General features: G+C 55.1%; 2 protein-coding genes across 2 annotated transcripts; one reads left to right on the forward strand and one right to left on the reverse strand.

Moving 5' to 3' along the window:
- Nucleotides 1-827: 827 nt before the first annotated feature.
- On the forward strand, nt 828-6,693 carry DUOXA2 (dual oxidase maturation factor 2). The gene is made up of 6 exons (XM_058847225.1): nt 828-1,278; nt 1,383-1,440; nt 3,752-3,886; nt 4,063-4,276; nt 5,355-5,569; nt 5,954-6,693. The coding sequence occupies exons 1-6, from the start codon at nt 1,132-1,134 to the stop codon at nt 6,145-6,147; spliced, it is 963 nt and encodes a 320-aa protein (XP_058703208.1). The 5' UTR covers nt 828-1,131; the 3' UTR covers nt 6,148-6,693.
- Nucleotides 6,694-9,016: 2,323 nt separating this feature from the next.
- On the reverse strand, nt 9,017-15,163 carry DUOXA1 (dual oxidase maturation factor 1). Its single transcript, XM_058846925.1, has 6 exons — nt 15,017-15,163; nt 14,067-14,124; nt 13,423-13,557; nt 13,033-13,246; nt 10,365-10,579; nt 9,017-9,775 (listed from the first exon to the last, which is right to left on the reverse strand). Exons 1-6 carry the CDS (start codon nt 15,161-15,163, stop codon nt 9,564-9,566), a joined length of 981 nt encoding a protein of 326 aa, XP_058702908.1. The 3' UTR covers nt 9,017-9,563.
- Nucleotides 15,164-20,556: the final 5,393 nt, after the last annotated feature.

The raw sequence follows: 20,556 nt of genomic DNA on the forward strand, positions 1-20,556 counted from the left end.
TGAAAAGCAATTCAGCTGCCCAAGCAAACTCTTTTCTGATAGTTATTGGGATCTCTACTCACATCTAGGCATCTGGGACCAGTTTTTTTGTGGCTGAATTGCCCTGGGTTGGATCTTACCTAAAAATATGATTAAATTTTTTTTTGAAAATGAGAATAAAATCATCTCCTCTGTACAGGAACAAAATAAAGTGCTGTTTGGGAAGGTATAGCATTCCCTGACTTTAGCAAACTTCCTGGGGCAGTTAGTTGCATGCAGAGGCTATTAAATTAGCAAAACAAGAGGACCAAGCACACTATTTGGTAGAAAAGATCTAACCCAGGCATGGGAGAAGGTGTGTAATTGCTGGAACTGGAGAGCCAGAGGAAGTCCAAAGTCACCTGTGGGACTCACACATCTTCTCATTTTATGTAATTCAGCTTCCTTTAGCCTTGAGATGTGCTCACGGAGTTTTGAGTGTTCTTTGGACCCTCATCCTGGGACTGGGGGCTGATCCTTGTCTCTCCAGACCAAGTGCTGGACCAATCCTCCCTCTTCCTCTTCCTCCTCCACAGTCCAGGAGGTCCGGGGGAAAAGGGCAGGAATGGGAGTAGTGTGCTTTGTTCCTCTCAGCACTGCTGGCCCTTGGCTGGGGATAATTTTGCTATTGTGAAATCCACATTTCCAGTTGTTCCTTGTAATTTTGAAGCATTTTGCATTCCTGCAGTGGTCACTGGCTTGAGCGCTTCCCCTGAGAGTTCACCCCAAAGTGGAAAGCGCTGGCTGCAGCTGCTGGAGGGAGAGCCCCAGCCCTGGCAGCAGCTCAGCAGGTTCCTGCTCTGGGGCTGCTCCTCGCCCCGCAGCAGGACAGGGGTTTGTGGTTCCCTGGCTCCAGAAGCCCTGCCCCGGGCACCTCCTCTCCTCCGCTGAGCGCCTTTGGGTGTTCTCTGCTGGGGAGTGTTCTGCCCGCCCGCCTGCTCGCAGTGTCACATTTCCTCGTCCCTCTGGGGACCCTTTGGGTGCACCTCCCTCCTCTGGTTATTCCAGAACCGAATATTCCAGAACTCCACCGCAGGCTGGAGCCATCCGGGCGGGGCAGCTCAGGGTCCCCGCTGTGACCACGGCTCTCCCGCAGGCTCCTGGAGCTGCAGGATGACTCTTTTTGACGGCGTCTACCCCTTCTACCCTCAGCAGAGGAAGGCTGCTGTGTTCGACATCAGCACCGTGGTGGTGATCGCTGTCTTCCTGACGCTGGCCTTCAGCTTCCTCCTCATCATCGCGGGCATCCGCGGGCGGGCGGTGCGTGAGCCGCCCACGGGAGCTGCTCCGGCTGGACCAGGGTGGGGCAGGAGCAGAGCCAGGGCTGCTCCCACCTGCCTGATATCCCACCTCTCTCCCCGCAGAGGCTCTACTGGACTCTCCGTGTTCTCCTCAGCCTCTCCGTGGGAGCGATGATTGTGGGTGAGTGCCGTGCAGCCCTGGGCAGGGTCTGGGGGCAGGATGGAACCCTGGGCAGGGTCTGGGGGCAGGATGGAACCCTGGGCAGGGTCTGGGGGCAGGATGGAGCCCTGGGCAGGGTCTGGGGGCAGGATGGAGCCCTGGGCAGGGTCTGGGGGCAGGATGGAACCCTGGGCAGGGTCTGGGGGCAGGATGGAACCCTGGGCAGGGTCTGTCTCCGGGATGTGGGCTGGGGATCACAGCCACAGCCGGTGGTGCCATCTGCCTTATCCTGGCTCTGCAAAGCAGTCACACAGCTTCCCAGAGCAGCTTTCCCTTCCCGGTACCCGAGCACTTGGAGGTGCCCCTGGTTACTTGTGGGAGCTTTGTTGGCTGTAACTCAGAGACCCCCAGCTCCATCGGGCTGCAGAGCCCCGTGCTCCTCCCGAGGTGTGCAGGAGCCGACACGGGCAGGGCGCAGGAACAACCACAAAAGCACGGATCAAGTGCAAAGAGCGGGTTTCTTTTCATGGCCTCTCCCTCCGGGGCTCCCTAAGGCAGCGCTGGGTAGAGACGAGGAGGGGACCAGCACCTGGAGCTCGGTCCAAAGGATCACCGAACCTGCCGTGTTCCAGGGATTTGTGCAGGCGTAGTTCACTGATCTACTTTGATCTTCCCTGTAAAAGGGCTTGGTCTCCAGCTTGTTCAACAGGTGCTTCTGAGCTGTCTAAGCACAGATGTTCCACCTCTCCAGCACACCAGTGGTTGTAACACAGCATCAGCAGCAGTGCTTACTGTGATCTGTGGGTTTTTCTACAGCTACACATCGCTTCAGTGTGTTTACAATCCTCCTCACCACTTTTCCACTATTTCCCCCCACTGTGTGAGCCCTCTTGTGCTGCCTGGGGCTGCAGCCAGGCACCTTTGGAGATTGTGAGGAGCCTTGCAGAGCTGGGATAAAACACAGGCAGAGCAGAGAGATGGCATCAGGGGGGTAAAGATCTCCCAAGGAGCAAGGTTGGAGGAGATGAAGGGGAGGATTTAGTTTAGTGAAAACCATAGACTCTCCTGTAATAACTAACGGTAGAAACCAGGCAGTGGGATTTCCAACTCAGACAGGGCAACAGGATAGGTGAGGAAGGATGTACCAAGGGGACAGAAGATGCCAGGTGGCAAGAGAAACCAGCCCTGACCCTAAATCAAAGCGTTTCTCCTGCTGTGAAGGACAAAAGGGATTACAAGACTGCTGGGAGAGGGATGATGAAGGGGAAGGATAATGATAACCTAAAAGATTCAGCTCTGATTTGACCAGGCACTAGGAGCAGGTAGCCAGACTGGGACCAGCTGTGGGACACATGGACCATCCCAGCCACCCTGGGGATGTCCAGGGTGTGGGAGATGCCCCCAAAACCACCTGAGAACCCGGTGCCAGGCCGGGGGTGGCAGAGGGGTGAAGGCAGGGCTGACTCTACGGCCGTGTCCCATTCAGAGCCACCCAGCACCGCTCCGTGACAAGGCTGCAGTCGGGCTCTCCTTGGGAGCACGGGAAGAACAAACTGTTCTGAAGCCAGCAGCAGCAGCAGGACACACTCAGCCCTGCAGCCAAAAACATTCCTGTGGGGCTCCCACTGCATCAGTGCCCTCACAAGTTGACTCAGCAACTGAACATTTTCTCAGGAGGATTTAGTTCAGCCTGATATCGAATCACCGGCTTTACTTTCCCTGCTGGAAAATGAAGCCCGCTGCAAAGTGGAAGTGCTTCAGAAAAGGATGCCTTGTTCCAAAAAACATAAACCAGAAAAGGTTCAACTTTTCCTTTTTTTCCCAGCTGGAATGACTGTCCAAGCTATGCTGGCACTTCCCACCCCTCTCCACTGCCTCATTTTGACAATGACTTTTACTATTCCCCAGTAGTGCAATTTGGGGAGCTGGATGTGTGAAATGAGACTCACCCCTGTTCCTGTGGCTGTCAAACAGGCTCATCTCTGAGCCCTGTCCCTGGGTGGTGTGGTGTTTGCCATGGTGGGGAGCTTGCAGGGAGCTTCTGGAGAGGATGTCCAAGGAGAAATCAGGTCATGATGTTCATCCCTGGGGATCTGAGCCCCGCTCCTCCCGGATCCAGGGAGTGGATGCTTAGCAAGGGGAGGACCTGAGCTCTGCAGGGTGTGGGAGCTGGTTGGGGCACGTCCTGGCATCTGAGTCAGCATTCCTGCCCTCCTAACACTCCCTTCCAGTGCCATGGTGGGAATGCTGCCACCCTCCCATGATTCTCCCCTCGAGCACAGCAAGCCTGAAACCGGACCTGCTTTAACCCCAGCTTTATTCTTCCTGGCAGCTGTCCAGTTCACCAGGGACTGGGAGACTGGCTGGGTGCAGGCAAACACCTCCTACAAGTCCTTCAGCGCTGCCCAGGTGACCGCGGACGTCGGGCTGCACATCGGCCTGGCAGGGGTGAACATCACGCTCAGGGGTGAGTCTGACGGCCCCATCTGGAACTCTGGAGTAGCCACGGCCCCAGGAGCTCCACAGCTGCTCTCTGGGGGCCCTGGTGTGTCTGAAGGCTCCTGGGAGCCTGCTGTGCCCGTGCTCCTGGCTGGCAGTGCCCAGGTGCTGGCACAGCAGGGCCACTGCTCATCCCTCCCGCAGGAAAGCCAGTGAAGCAGATCAACGAGACCATCGACTACAACGAACACTTTCCCTGGAACTTTGGAGTGGATTATGAGCACAGCTACAGCGAGGGGCTGGAGAAGGGGCTGCCCAGCCCCATCCTCTACGTGGCAGAGAAGTTCAGCAGGCAGAGCCCCTGTGCCGTGCACAGGCAGTACCGCACCGCCAGCCACTATGCCTCAGCCATGCTCTGGTGAGCTTCCTGCCCTGCTGAGCCCTCCTGTCCTGCTGCAGGCAGGGGAGATCAGGGGTGTGGAGAGCTTGGCTGCCTTTCCCCTGGGCCTTTGGGCTGGCTGGGATCGCATGCTGCCAGGAGGGAAGCTGTGGGCATGGAGGGCTCCCTGCCAGGCACTGCAGACCCTTCAGGGTGAGCAGTGCTGGTTCTCTCTGCTGGACAAATCCACTGGGCTGGGCACAGGACAGAGGAACGTGGTGCAGGTCCTTGCCATGATGTGGTGATAATGGTAGAGGTCCATCCCCATGGCTGGAGTTGAAGCTGCTGTGCTTGGTGGCCCAGAGAGGCCCATGGACACATGAAGAACTCTCCCAACCCTACCTGTGAGTGTATTTTGTATCTAAGATTTGGATCAGGTGAGGAAAAGATACTGCTGCTGTTATTGTGGAGTTGATCTTAACTCTGGCAAGGTCAGAAAGCCCGCTTGGGCTGGGGGAGAGCAGGTCCCCAGCTGGCAGGAGGTGGTCCCTTCCACCTTATTTTGGCCATGGAGAACCATTGCAGCTGTTCTCCCTGCTTGGTGTTTGACAGCAGGGACACAGAAGCTAGAGAAGAAGCCTGGTGATGCCATGGAACAAGAGCTCCAGGTCCATAGCTGAGGCCTTTCTCTGTAGCCCAACTCCTCAGCACGTGCAGAGCTCCTGCAAAAGACCCTTGCCTGCTCCTGCATTTATCTCAGTCCTGGGTGCCTCTCTCAGGGTCTTCTGCTTCAGGTGTGGAAGGGCTGGGAGCTGGAATGATCCAGGTACCCTGAGTGGGCTGCCACAGCCTCCTTGAGGCTGCTACTGCCTGTGGGCTGAGTGAGGGGAAGAGGAAATCTGTGTTTCTGCCTCCTGGATGTAGCAGTGTGAGCCTTGCACGTGTGCTTGCTCAGCATGGGGATTAGGGATCATTCCTGCCTGCCCACAGAGCTTCTCCACCTCCCACAGCTCCTGCTTGGAGCCCAGATTCCTCCTGCCACATGGAAATCCCCACACAGAGCATCCTGATCCGTGGCACTCGCACCACTCCTCTGTTGGTCTCCTCTTGTCTCCAGGGTAGCCTCTTGCACGTGGATCGTCTCCAACATCCTCCTCTCCATGCCTGTCCTGGTTTATGGAGGATACATGCTCCTGGTCACAGGGGCCTTCACCACCTTCTCACTGCTCTCGTTTTCCACCGTGAGGAGCTCCCCCATGTGCCTGATCAAGATTGGGAGCAGGACCCTGCACGTGGCCTATGGGGGATCCTTCTGGCTCGTACTGGCAATTGGTGAGAACATCAGGGTGCCCTGGGTCACATCACTGTGTCCCTCTGGAGGTACAAGGGTCCCAGGTGGGAAGTGCAGCCCCCCAGAGCCTCAGGCCTGGCAAAGCAGATGTGGTGAGGGGTGGGAAAAGGGGAAACACCATCCTCATCTCAAGGGCAGTGGAGGCATTTAGAGCTCCTGAGGTGCAAACACTTTGGGGTCACTTGCCTGGGTTTTCAGACCGGTGTCTGCGGTTTAAGGATGCTTAAAACAGCTCACACACTGGAAGGCCACCTTCCATAAAGCAAAGGCATTGTCCTCTGTCAGGGGACAATCCAAGGAGAGCTCTGGGGTGGGGACACTGCTGGAGTGACACGATCCCAACCAGAGAGCATGTTTGTTTCCAGGTCTGCTCTGTTTTGTGGTTGGGATCACCATTGTGGCAATGCACCACCTCAACCTGGACCTGCTGAAAACTTTCTTTGATCTCCATGAGGACAAAGCAGAGGAGTACCAGGAAATGCCTGAGGTGTTCATCAGCCCTCATTCTGTGAACAAGGGCCTGTTTCCTTCCCAGCCCTCTGAAATCAACAGCATCTAGAGGAAAGTTCTCGTTCTTCCCCTGAAGATGAACCCAAAAGGGCAAAACACATTCTTCATGATGTCCCCAGAGATGCATTTCCCCATCCAACAACCCCACACTGGGATAGGTCCTTGCTGGGAAGTGTACCTTCACAGACTGTGTCCCCCTGCCCTCTGGAAGGGGCAGGCTGTGCTGGCAGCTCACAGCTCACAGATCACAGCTCCAGAGGCTTGAGCTGCTCACCCACCTGGGGATCCTCATCCCAGGAGGAATCCCTTCCTGCTCCATGCCCTGCCACGCTGCAGTGCAGGCATTCTCCGATGCTCTGCTCCTGCTGGAACTGAGAATCGCCTCATGGGTGACATTTCTCCCTGGGAGCACCTGCCACTCCAAAAGCCTGGGATTAAATCTGATCCTTTCTTTCCCAAACATGACATTTTGTGGTTTAGGTGTAATCAGAAAGTCAGGCATAGATCCAGCTTCTGCAGGCTGGATGCTGCAGAAGCTGGAATCAAAAATCTGCTTCAGAAACAAAGGCTGAGTAAATGCACCAGTTTGCTGTGGGGCATGTGGGTGATGTGATTCTTTTCACCTTCAAATTTGACTTTGATTAGGCAAAACTTGTAGCCTTGTGTGAGCTGAAAAGATGCCATAGGGAAGGAAAGGGAGTGAAGGATGAAGTTATCCCTGTCCAGCTGGGGCACACTGCAGCAGGGAGGGGTGGGGTCTGTCCCTCTGCCTCACTCAGGTGACACCCCACCTGCAGAGCTGTCACCAGAGAAGGACCTGGAGCTGCTGGAGAGAGTCCAGAGGGGGCCATGGAGAAACTCCCAGGGCTGGAGCCCCTCTGCTCTGGAGCCAGGCTGGGAGAGGTGGGGGTGCTCATCTGGAGAAGAGAAGGCTCCAGGGAGAGCTCAGAGCCCCTTCCAGGGCCTGAAAGGGCTCCAGGAGAGCTGGAGAGGGACTGGGGACAAGGACCCACATGACAGGAGATGGAGTAACTTCCCACTGCCAGAGGGCAGGGTTAGATGGGATATTGGGAAGGAATTCATCCCTGTGAGGTGAGGCCCTGGCACAGGGTGCCCAGAGAAGCTGTGGCTGCCCCTGGATCCCTGGAAGTGTCCAAGGCCAGGCTGGACAGGGCACTTGGAGCAACCTGGGAGAGTGGAAGGTGTCCCTGCTCATGGTGGGGGGTGGAACAAGATGAGCCTTTAGGTCCCTTCCAACCCAAACTATTCTGGGATTCTATATCTGAATGCTGGAAACCTGAGCACCCTCATTCCAATTAATTGTAAAGTACATAATCTCAATGTTTTGACTTTTATTTTTGATATTCTTGCTGGTAAGTTACTTATTTCTGCAAGGTAATACTTGTGTGTCACTAATTTGGTTTATTCTGTGCAGGAATTATTTTCAACAAAATAAATCTTCCTGAAACCCCTCTCCTTTGAAACACTGTGGACATTTAGGGGGCAGGTTTCTTAAGAAGGGGCTGTGGGGCACATCTGAAGGTCACTTCTGGCAAGCCCCCAGCAGCAGCATTCTTCTCATGGGGATAAATTTCTTGTTGGCACGTGTCAAGGTCACCCACCCAGAAACCTTTGTCATGAGGAGCTATGAGAATTTAGGAGAGCCTCAAAAGGACTTTAACTAGCTGAGTGCTGGGGCTGAAGCTGTGAGATTAAACCACCAGAACTCCCTCAGGAAAAGGAGGATCATTCCTTGAGAGTTTCTTGCATCCAGACACGTGGGGTTTGAAGGCATGGACGGGAAGATGGTGCAGCAAACACAGATTATTGGGGCTGGGGTGGGACAGATCCCGAGACACAGGAGGCCTTTCCCAGCCTTTTGGCCATTTGCACTGTGCAGGTCCCACCTCCTCCCTCCAGCACAGCTCAGCTCCCTGACTGGACTGAGGTGCTACTGGACATCAAGAGGTAAAATTATCACCACTAAATCTTGGCCTAGGTGGGCTCTGCCCCCGCAGTGTCTGGGGAATCTGGCATCCATCCAGAACCAGTGCCAGCAATGGAACAACCATGGTGAGATCTCAGGGAGCACAGGCTGGGGCTCTGCAAGGACCATGGCCACCCCCCTGGTGACACTGCAGCCACCTCCCCCAGCAGGAACATACCAGAGACAAGTCTGTCAGGCCTGAAACCCAGCTGACTAAACCAAAGGGACTCCTTGCACCTTGGATCTAGTCCATCTCTAGGCTGAAGCACCTCCTGATAGGTGTCACTGGGAATATCCTGGCTGGGATCTCCCAAGCCAAAGGAGTTGAGCTCCAAACCCTGCTGGGTCCTCTAGGTTCTCATTGAAGGCCCTTCCCACTGGAATAGGGTGGGAGAGGATGCCGTGGCTGAGCTCCTCCCTGGCCCATGGTGGCTCCTCTGCAAACCTCTCTGCAGGGCTGGAGGGAGCTCCCATCAAACCTCCCACATGCTCAGAGCCATGCCAGAAACTAAAATTCCCCCTGCTTGTTTGCTGGGGATATTCCAATTCCCTCTTTGGGGAGCACTGACTCGACCTCATTGCCCTGCACTGGCTGAGCCCCGTTAGGTGCCCCATTCAGGACCACGAAAAGGCTCTGCCTTCTCCTCATCCCTCCCCTGTGGCTGCCATGTCACAGCAGCAGCCCTCAGAGTGACACCTCTATCAACAGGCAGGTGAAAGGCCAAGGCAAACTTATTTTATTGAGATAGAGAGGGAAATAAGCAAGCACAAAACAGAAAGAAAATGTTGTGAAACCCTCAGAGAGACAGAGGGGTGCAAAGCTGAAGCATGCACCCTCTCTGCCTGTGTGGGCAGGGGTCCTGCTGCCTTGAGCAGCATTTCAATGTCTCCTGCCCCTGACATGTATTTCCACAGCTGAGCAGGAGGAACTCAGACTGGAGGTACTGCTCCCCTCTCCCTAATTGGTTACAGCTGATCTTCAAGGCACTGCTGTGCCTCCTTTCCCACCTCCTCGTCTCCTTCCCTCCCTCCAGATACCTCCAGCATCCTACTAAACTGTATTCCTATTTGCCATGGTGCTCTTCACCCTGGGGAGCAGCTCCATCTGCACTTCCTGACTGCTGATGGGAGCAGTATCCAAGGCAAGGGGACTTTTTGGGTGTCCTCAGGGTGAGGGGGCTGTTGTGGGCTCTACTTCTCCTTTGGTTCATATCCATGGGCCTTCAGTTGCTTGCTTTCTCCCCATCTTGTTCTGATTTAATCTCTGTATCCTGGGGAGGGCTCAGGGTTTGTTGGGATGGACCAGGGGGAAAGGCAGTAAAACAGAAAAAAAAAAGGAAAGAAAAGTAAACTGCTGTGTTTGAGACACCTTTTCAGATGTGGATATTCTCATCACTTGGATGTCTCTTGCCAGCTGGGCTCCTGATGGATTTGGTGGGTTCAGGAGCAGCATGTCCAGCCCTGGCTGTGCCTGTGCCTCAGAGTGGGGTGGCTGAGCTCACATGGCACAGCTCCCCCAGGGGCACCATCAGCCCATCCTGCACTGAGCAGCTGGGCTCAGCTGCCAGGCAGGACCTGTCCCACGCCTCCTCTTCCCTGCTCTTGTCCATGCTGAAGATGAGCTTCAGCTTCTCTGGCTGCAGGGAGTTGAGGATGACGATGGCCAGCCCCAGGAGCAGGCACAGCAGGCCTGCAATGCAGAGTGGCACCAGTGCAGGAGCGCTGCCGGCTGCAGCCTGGCACACGCGGCATCACCCCGCAGCTCCCTGGCCATTGCTCCTTCCCCATCTCGATTCTAGCATCACTTGTGGCTCCCCACTACAAAAGAGAGGTCAATGAACTGGGGCAGAGAGCTGGGGCTGGAGCCCACCCTGCACAGGGAAAGGCTGGAAGACCTGGGCTTGTTTAGCCTGAAAAAGAAGAGTGTCCAGGGGGAATTAGTTCCCATCTGCTACTGGAAAAGGGCTGATGTCCCTGGAGGTGGATGCTGTAACGTGGACAATTCTGATTTGATCAAAGGAAACAATTGCTGCCCGGAAGTGGAGCAGGTCCTGGGGGGCAGAGGGAATCTCTATCCAGCAGGTAACCTCAGACATTCAAATTTCTTGACTGCTCATCTCTTTTTCTCCCCAACCTCAACAATTCTAATCTAAAATCTTCTTACCTAAAATTATCATTTTCTGTGACCAGCCATGGAGAAGGAAGGGATGGGCCACTGTTGGGACATCATTTCTGTGGGGATGAAGAAGAAAATCCCCAGAAGGAAGATGAGCACTCACCTGCTGCTAATGTCAGCCAAAAGGATTCACCATAATCCGTCCTCAAGGAAGCTGGGCCGAACCGGATGGGGCACTTGAGGGTGTTTCTTGCAGTGGAGAAGAAGAGCAGTGAGAGGAGGATCAGAGTGGCAGTGACCAGAAGCATGTGGCCACCATAGAGCAGGATGGACATGGAGAAGAGCATGATGGAAATGAGCCACGTGCAAAAGGCCAGCCTGTGAAAGGAGCACAGAGCAGAAAACCTCAGGCTTGGAGCACTTACTCAAGGTCTTCTCTCCATATCCCAACGGAGGGACAAAGTCCTGGGCAGCCTGGTCTCGCTGGCCTTGCCTCAGCAGATGGCTGGGCAGCCTGCTCTAAGGAGCCCTTACAAGCCAAACAACTGTGTGATGATGTGAGTGGTGGAGCTGTGGGACAGATCCCACAGCAGGGAAAAGGGATCTCCACACCTGGGAATGTCCAATATTGAATTTCCTGAAGCCCCCAAGCACCTTGGTATGGCTTTGGCATCAGCCCTGCTCTGGGTGTGGGACTGGAGTAGACATCTCTGGAGGTTCCTGTGGGAGACTGAAATGCTCATGTTTAATAGCTCAAACATGTGGCCATCTGCAGAGGCAGCAGGTGCTTTGCTGGGGCTGGGTTCCCCCCTGTCAGGGGAGGGCTTTTGCATGTGTGGTGGCAAGGCCTCTGATGTGCAGAAGACAGAGGACCCCTCAGCAGCTCTGGGTTTTGAGCCAGGTGAGGGAGAAGGCTGATAAGAAGCAGACCCTAGAGAGGCAGAGTGATGGTTTTTATCATGCCAGTGCCCTCCCTTACATACAACTGGCTCAGCTGAAAACCTCCCCTTCCCTTCCCAGGAAGGTCCTGCTCACATTGTTTCCCTTCACACGAGGGTTTTCATCCCTTCTGAGGGGGCAGAACTGGTTCAACACCAGCACAAGAGGCAGGGTCCTGTCTTAGAAGGGGTCCTAAACCATCAAAGAGCCCCCAAAGCACCCCAAGACTCTGAGCCCTTCCACCAGAGAAATACACCTGATTATTTATACAGCAGACCCCTCTGCAGGGAAGGTGCCCGGGCACTTAAGCTGGACCAGCACTGAACTCTGGGTTTTGTGGGACCCCCAATGCTGAGAGGACCAGAAGAGGATCAATGACACTGTCTGGTTCCATGGGTGCTCATATCCTTTTACTTAATCTGTCTCCCTCTCATTCTCTCTCCTCCCCCTTTCTTCTTTTATTTCTTTCCATCTTTGTCTACCTCATATTTACTGTGACATAAAATCCATGCTATTGACCTCAGCACATGGTCTCATTTACACCTTCATTTGGGCAGAGGATTCTCTAATAGTCAGATTGTAACAGCCCTGCCAAAGTAACTCTTTTTCTGATTCTTGTGATTGTCCACAGCTGACCACCCCCAGGCAGTTCCCACGTGTCCAGAGGGACAATGGCATGGAAGGACACATTTGTTTGGAGAACTGCACCATTAGCCATGCCCACACCTGATTCAGCAGCTGGAGTGGACCCAGCTGCCAGCCCTACCCTGTGCTTGGGGCTTGGATTTAGCTCCCTGGGGAGGTGAGCCTAACAGACTTTTTTCTAAAAGAAAAAAAAACAAAAAAACAAAAAAAGCTTTCATTAATATTTCTTCCATGAAATACAGGAATGTTTGGCTGGGGATAATTGTTTTTCCTGGAAATAAAAAAGGAGATGGGTACAGGTACCTGGAACCTACATTCAGGGGGGAAATTGCAAAGCTCTCTCTTCCCTGCAGTGCCTTTCCCACCACCCCTGAGACTCATGAGCATGCTCTGGGACTCCACAACCACAACACACACAAGGGCTTCACTGAGCATCCTCCTGATGGTCTCTCCTGCTCCCCCCAGGCAGGTCTGTGACCACTTGGATGTGCAAAAGAAGACCCTTCACAGCAGGTCCTAACCTGGACCCTTAATCTTGGTCCTTGGGAGAGATCTCAAACCATGAGCACCACGGTTGCATCTGTTTTCCCTTCAATGAATTTTTCTCAGACTGCAGTTGTGTACATCAAGAGGACACATAAGAAGAGTCTGGGGACATGGACAAAAGATGCTCCAAGATCTGGAGCCCCTATGCACTGGAGCCAGGCTGGGAGAGCTGGGGGTACTGAGAGGAGAGAAGGCTCCAGGGAGAGCTCAGAGCCCCTTGGAGTGCCTAAAGGGGCTCCAGGAGAGCTGGAGAGAGACTTGGGAAAAGGGTCTAGAGGGACAGGACAAGGGACAATAACTTTCCACTGCCAGAGGACCGAGATAGCTGCGATATTGGGAAGGAATTCATCCCTGTGAGGGTGCTGAGGCCCTGGCACAGGGTGCCCAGAGAAGCTCTTCCATCTCTGGAAGTGTTCAAGGCCAGGCTGGACAAGGCTTGGAGCAACCTGGGATAGTGGAAGGTGTCCCTGCCCATGGTGGGGGTTAGAGTAACATAAGTTTTGAGATCTCATCCAACCCAAATCACTCCGTGATTCAACGATTGTATGAACCTACGACAGGCCAGGAAGCATGACAATCCCAGATCCTGCAGACAGCCAGGGCTTACAGACAAGGGTGGCTCCATAAAGCTCCTCTGCTGTCCCTGGTTCTGCCCAGCTCCCCAGTCCATGGGACAGAGCTGAGCCCTCGCTGTAACTCACCACAGGGTGAGAGACACGTAGTGGCCGGCGGTGCGGTACTGCCTGTGCACGGCACAGGGGCTCTGCCTGCTGAACTTCTCTGCCACGTAGAGGATGGGGCTGGGCAGCCCCTTCTCCAGCCCCTCGCTGTAGCTGTGCTCATAATCCACTCCAAAGTTCCAGGGAAAGTGTTCGTTGTAGTCGATGGTCTCGTTGATCTGCTTCACTGGCTTTCCTGCGGGAGGGATGAGCAGTGGCCCTGCTGTGCCAGCACCTGGGCACTGCCAGCCAGGAGCACGGGCACAGCAGGCTCCCAGGAGCCTTCAGACACACCAGGGCCCCCAGAGAGCAGCTGTGGAGCTCCTGGGGCCGTGGCTACTCCAGAGTTCCAGATGGGGCCGTCAGACTCACCCCTGAGCGTGATGTTCACCCCTGCCAGGCCGATGTGCAGCCCGACGTCCGCGGTCACCTGGGCAGCGCTGAAGGACTTGTAGGAGGTGTTTGCCTGCACCCAGCCAGTCTCCCAGTCCCTGGTGAACTGGACAGCTGAAGATTTTGGGGGGTTAGTTACAGCCTGGCAGCAAGGTGTCTGGTGCTGGAAGCACCTGCCAGGACGGTCACCATGGCCTGGGCATCACCTTCCTTATCCCAAGGTCAGGACTGGGCTGGTAGCCCCAAGGTCCTGTATGTCCTCCTCAACATCAACCACGACCCCACAAACCCCACTTGGGCTGGTTTCTCCCCATCCCCAGTGCAGACCCTGACCCTGGTGGCAGTGGGGCTGATGTGTGGGCACTGTCTGGGCACTGCTTCTCATCTAGGCCCTGCCAATCTGCCTGAATTCCCTGGAGTGGTGCCTGAATTCCCCCTGGTGGTGACTGTCCTGGATATGACCACCAGTCTCCACCAGACCGGAGTGCCTTCCACCAATTGACATGTGTCCATCTTGCCCATGAGCTCATCCTGCAGGCTGAATTGGCCCTTGACTGGTCTATCCACCTTCTCCCTCCATCTCTTGGGCATCCAGGAGCCTCCCCCAGGAGCCCAGCACTCACTGAGGATCACTGCTCCCATGAAGAGTCCCAACACCAGCCGCAGGAACCAGAAGAGTCGCTGTAAGGGGTGACAAGAGTGCAGAGACAGGTGGCAGTCAGATTTTACCACGGGGACCTCAGCACCAAGCACGTAATTTAGGAACATCAAATGGTGAGAAATAGACCTGTCCCTCCCCTGGGGAGTCATCCCATGTGCTTTGTGGGTGGGTATGGGGTACACCTGTGGCAGGGCCATCCCTGCTGTGGTGGGGGGAGACAGCAGGGAGATCCAGACAGAGGAAGAAGATCAAAGGAACCCATTGGAATAAGCTGTGATGTTCCTTTTATTGGGAAGGAGGGTGGAGACATTGCTCTAACAGCTTCCAGCTGCAATTTCCAAACTTATCCAAACCTCGTGTGTTTGGACATGTTGACAGCCGGCCACAGCTGGAAGTAGGAAAGAGTAGGAAAAAGGAGTGAGTGAGCATTTGTAGCGTCCCCTGGGGGACAGAAGCCCCTCAACCAGCCCTGCTGCAAAAGCAGTCACACAAGAAGCACCCGCTGTGGCTCACAGCAGGGCCTGCTGGCCACACAGAGCCCGGCGAGCGCTGCTGGGACATGCCCGGTACACACCCCCCTCTTTTATTGAGGTTTCTGGGAAGGTGGGGTGAGATCTTTAAGCCTCACCCTGCTATTCCCCTCTGGTGAAATCATTTCGGCTTGTTCACAGAGAAATCCAGCCAAGATCAGATCTAGCTCCCACAGAAATCTGGGGTGGAAGAGTTTGGTGTTTCTGGGATGAGTGTTCATGCTGGGAAGGGCTGGAGTTCAGCCCCACGGCTCTCTAGAGATCCCAGAGCTCTGGCCATGAGCCTGCGGGCAGCTTTGCTTGCCAAGGCTGGGAAGGAGGAGGAATGTGGGATGAACAGGCAGGGACCGGAGCTCTGAACTGCCCCTGCCCCTTCACTTACCCCCCTGCCCCGGATCCCCGGCAGGATGATGATGAACGTGAGCAGCATGGAGAGGAATGTGGTGACAATGACAGCCCGGGTGGTGTCAAAGGGGAAGCAGGCAGTGGCTCCAGGGTAGAAGGGGTAGGAGCCATCCCACAGCGTCATCCTGCTGCCTGGAAGGACTCAAAGTTGGCATCGAGAGAGATGGCGATGAGAAAATCCGCTCCAAGCAGCCTCCTCAGCCGAGCTGAGTCCTGCGCCCTTGGCAGCGCTCCGCTTGTCTCTGGCGCGGCTGTTTGTCCATCCCAGAGCCCGGGGACACTGCAATCCCACCCTGGACATGCACTCAGACTTCTCCCAAGGGAACCCTGCATCTTCCCAGCACACAGCCCCCAGCAAAGCCGCGTTGGAGCCAGCAGGGCCCCTGCTGCAATACTCAGGCTGTCCCTAAGGAGGGACAGCACGACATGCAAACACCACCGGCCCGCTCGCTGCCCTCCTCTGTTCTCCATTCCCGAAATCTTCCCCATGCTTCCACCGGCTTGTTCAGCCTTTATCCGACAGCCTGGCCCCGCTGTGCTCGGGGTGAACCCGCACAGACCCAGGCTGAGCCCCGAGGGAGTTCACTCATCCTCCAGGGAAACGGGAATAACCCGGAGGGGACGGAAGATCTGCTCGTCCCTATCCAGCCGGGATAAGGGTGGGAGGCTGCTGGACACACCCAGTGCTGTTTTCAGCACAGCACTTGGCCGGCTCACTCTCCTGCTGGAAAAGGCTGCTCAGCATCCCCCGGGAATGGGAGCTATCCCTGCAGCAGCCGCAGGAACACCCGCACCCCCTTCCCCACCCCGAGCCTACCTCCGCTGCAGCCGGGCCGGGCTGGGAGCTGCGACGGGCCCGGGAGAACCGGGATGTACTGGGATGTACTGGGATGGGCCGGGATATGCCGGGATATGCCGGGATGTGCCGGGATATGCCGGGATGGGCCGGGATGGGCCGGGATGGGCCGGGATGAGCCGGGATGGGCCGGGATGTGCCGGGATGGGGCCGGGATGAGACCGGGATGTGCCGGGATGGGCCGGGATGGGCCGGGATGGGGCCGGGATGGGCCGGGATGAGACCGGAATGTGCCGGGAAGAGCCAGGAAGCCCCGGGATGCTGCCTGCCCGCCCGCTCGCTCCTCCTGTCAAGGCTGCGGGCGAGGAGGCAGCCTGGAGTGGAGTCACGGCTCTGTTTCTGCCAGTGGCTTGTGGAGTGCCCTCCTCCGCAGGTGGTTGGATCTCCCGGCCCATCCCACCTCGGGCCAGCCGCTCCGGCGCTCCTGCTCAGTGCCAGGCACGCAGGACCTACGGGCTGCCTCCGGCCTGGGAAGGGTTTGCCCTCAATTCCTTGACTCTTCCTGCAGAACAGTAAAAAGTCCGGCTCCAGACGGCATCAAGACCCTGGAGCTGCCAGGCCCCTCTGGATGCTGGTGGGACCAGAGGTGCTCAAAGCCCTCATCTCCAGGGCCTGGTGAAGGTTCCCAGCTGAGGCCATGGGCTGCAGGGTGTGACACTCACCTCGGGGTCACCCTGCAGGGTGACCCTGCTTCTGGAGGAGCTTCCCTGAGAAGGTCTGGACTGCTGGTCACCGGGCCAGGGTCCAGAGGTGCTCCCAGCCCCTCTGTGCAGGAGATGCTCAGCTTGGTTACCTGGCCATGGTGTGGAGATCATGGAAATTCAGGCTTTTGGGGTTTGCTCCTGTACTTTGGTGATTCAGTTGGCTGGAGAGGCTTGTATAGATACTGAGAATGGCAGAAACACTCTCCTGACCTGTGTTTGGGGTCTTCCCTCTGAAACTGGCACAGCCATCCCCTGGGTGTTTCTTTTTGTGCATCCCAGTGAATGGGCTGGCTGGGTACCCAACCCCTTGACAGAGGGAGGTAAAAACAAGTTTTCACTCATGCCCAACAGGAAATTAAGGCATTTTCTGGGCAAAGACTTTGCCATTTCCCCTCAAATGCCCAACTGGTCTGGCCCAGTCTGAACACTGAATTCCTCCTCAGAAGTTGTTGAAAAAAAATGAAAGGCTGATGTGGCTGGGGAATGTGTGTGCAGGGCTGTCTGCAGGGGACATGGCACCACCTCCAGCTCTCACAGCCTCTGCAAAGCAGATTGCACTTCACAGCAAATGGAGCAAATCCTTAGGGGTGATCACATGGACACATGGGGCTTTGGACCTGCTGGAAAAGTGGAACCACCTCTCCCTCCAATGTGGGACAGGGTAACTGAGGAGGCAGCTGGCAGGATGAAAATAATCAAGATGAGGAAGATTGAAGCATGTGAAGTGATGTGTGGGATGGTCTAAACCATCCCTCACTGCACTCCCTGGAGCTGGGGGAGGCAGCAGAGGGATGAGCCCTGGCTTGGATAAACCAATGTGTGGGGTTTGCCTCTGGCAGGGATTGGTGGGTTTGGGGCTGCTCAGACAAGCATCACAAACGTGTCCTTTGGGAAGATACACTATTCCCAAAATGAGCACAAGGGAGCTGGAGTCCCCCTCCTCTAAAGAAGGTGAGCAGCAACACAAGGTTTGTATGCAAGGACGTCTGGGGAGCTCTCAGAAATGCTCTGGTTCTCTCATCCTGCCCCAGCAGTGATGGAAATGGGGCAGGGTTGTGGCAGTGGGATGTTCCCCTTCCCTGATGAGATCATATCCTGGGAAGTGTGAGAAAATGGCTTGATTTACCACTCACCCAGCACTCTGCATATAGGAAGAGGTTATTATTACAACTGGCTGTTTGTGTTTTCCTCCTTTGTAAATTTTCAGTTTTCTCAGTATTTCTGCAGGTAGTAGAGGTGCATATTTCATCACACTGTTTCCAGGGAACATCACACATTTTCCAGGGAGTTTCTTCTCCCACTGTCAGCACCCTGCCCTTGCCGGGGCAGCCCTTTTCCTTGGGCAGCTTCTGCTTCATTGCCTTCCTTGCCCCGGGAGAGATGGATCCTCCGATTAGGGATGAGTCATTTGATCCAGGTCACTGAAGGGAGGTGGGGGCAAGGGGAGGAGCACCCATCAATCACCTCTTGTGCAAGCGGATGATGAGTGCCGGATCAGCCCTTCGCTCTTGGGGCTGGGAGGTGCAGGGACGAGTGGGTACGTGCCTGGGCAGGGATTTGAGGGATGGACAGGGAAGATTTTTGTCTGACCCCTTGGAGCCAGAAGGATAGATGTGGTGCTTGTATCCAGGAGTCACTCTGCCTCATGCTGCCCCCATCACCCCTCTGTCTTCTTCCCTGGCAGGGACAGTGCTGCAGCTGGGCTTGAGCTGGTGCTCTGTTGTGATGAAGCCCATCCTATGGATCCTTTCACAGGAATCTTTGCCCCAGCTGAATGCCCATGATGGAGCAGCTTGAAGGGAATGACGGGAGGAAGGAAGGAGGGACCCTCTCCCATCAGTTCCACCTTGATGAGCAGAGAGGTTGCTTTGGCTCTAGATATATTTGCAAGAAGGGTCTATTTTTCCAGCTCGATTTGGAAGTTACACATTTTGAGAGAAGGAGAGGGTGTTGCTGCCCACTCCACTGACCCGTGGGTTTCATATCTTATGATGGAGACAGCTCAAGATCAAGTGAAAGGGCTGCCAGGAGATGGAAGCAGAGCTCAGCAGTAGCCACACATCATCCCAGTGGGAACTGAAACAGGAGGGGTTTCAGCCATACTTTGAGGGAATCCTCATCTAGAAATTGTGTTGAGTATTCAGCCCCCTGCCCCTTCCAAGAGGCATCATGCAGGAGAGGAACAAGCCTCTGGACATGGTCTAGACCTTCTGTGGTACATGACAGGAAGAGCGTCTTGCTTTGGGTACTTGATCATCTCTACTTCTGGCCCCAAACAGCTCCTCTCAGCTCCTGCCTGTTACGGGTTTCCATGAGTTCTCAGAGACACAGGGGACAGAAACCTAGCTGTCCCATTGTCCTCCCAAATATCCCCATCCCACCCAGAGCCCCGTGTTTGACCCCATGTCTGAGTGGGGAAGGGGCTGGGGCTGGTCCCATTCCTTCCCTTGCTCCTTCCCAGGGTGCAGCTTGGGTGAGGGGTTGCAGGTCCAGCCCTCCTCCTCAAATCCCAGCTGGGGTTTGGAGAGGGATCAGGAGAGGGTCCAAGCTGATCCCCTGGGAGGTGGGAGGGGAAGAATGTCACTTCTTGCATCTGTCACAGGTGTTTCCATCAGAGAGCAGATGGGTTTGGCAGCTCCCAAAGTGCCCCTCCAGACTCATCCCAGAGTGTCTCCCTCACCAGCACAGCTCCTCTGCCCTGGTGTGAGTCTCAGGAAGTGCATTAGCTGGAGGATGCATTTCATCAGGGATTTCACTTGGGGAACCTTGTCCCCACAGGTAACAGCCCTTCCTGCCACTTCCACCTAACCATCAGGGAGCTGAATTTTTCCAGCTTTGCTGGGGCTTGTTAATGATGCACTGTGTGGTAATTAGCACTTTCATCCCTGGTTGCAGCTTAGAGAGCTTTCTCTTTAATCCCTGGCATTAGAGGCCAACTTTAAGCAATACGCATTTTTCCATGGAAACTCCTCCGTCTTATATTGCCAGCCTTGGAATCCCTTCACACCACCTCCTGAGGAGTGTGAGCTTCCAGATCTCACATCAGCAGAGTGAACATTGTGGTGGAAGATATCCAAGGCAGATTTGGGGTTGGCCAAGTCTCCTATGCATGTTCTCTGTCAGCTCTGGTGCCGCAAAAGCTTTGATGGACGATGGTCATGGCTTTGGGACAAATTTCAGGAGGAAATGCCCTGGAATGAGTCTTTCCTCTAAGGATAAAAGGTTTCAATAACTCTCTTTTCTTCTGCCAGTGAGAGAAATGAATATCGGGGATGAAAGTGAAAAAAAGTGAAACTGTTTATTCACAAAACAAGGTAGGCACAAAGCACAGAGAGAAAAAGAGGAAGGGAAGGGAAGGGAAGGGAAGGGAAGGGAAGGGAAGGGAAGGGAAGGGAAGGGAAGGGAAGGGAAGGGAAGGGAAGGGAAGGGAAGGGAAGGGAAGGGAAGGGAAGGGAAGGGAAGGGAAGGGAAGGGAAGGGAAGGGAAGGGAAGGGAAGGGAAGGGAAGGGAAGGGAAGGGAAGGGAAGGGAAGGGAAGGGAAGGGAAGGGAAGGGAAGGGAAGGGAAGGGAAGGGAAGGGAAGGGAAGGGAAGGGAAGGGAAGGGAAGGGAAGGGAAGGGAAGGGAAGGGAAGGGAAGGGAAGGGAAGGGAAGGGAAGGGAAGGGAACCTTCTTGCTTTAAGATATCTAAAAACTAATCCCAGAAAAAGAATAATGCAGCATCCCTAATCCACCCTGGAGAGAGAGAGATTGAACCAAAATCACACAGGAGCCCAAAGTTCCCTGCCTCACCCCCCCAGATCCATCTTACAGCAGCTGTTTTCTGGACTTAAAGCAAACAATTAGGGTACAAAGCATCATTATAAAATCACCCCAAGACATGGCTGCTCTAGAGTTGTTTTCATCCCATAAAAAACCCCATAAAGGAAGACCTTGTGGGTCTGTAGCTGGGTCAATCC

This window comes from Poecile atricapillus, chromosome 11, assembly GCF_030490865.1.
Source record: "Poecile atricapillus isolate bPoeAtr1 chromosome 11, bPoeAtr1.hap1, whole genome shotgun sequence".
Classification (NCBI taxonomy): Eukaryota; Metazoa; Chordata; class Aves; order Passeriformes; family Paridae; genus Poecile; species Poecile atricapillus.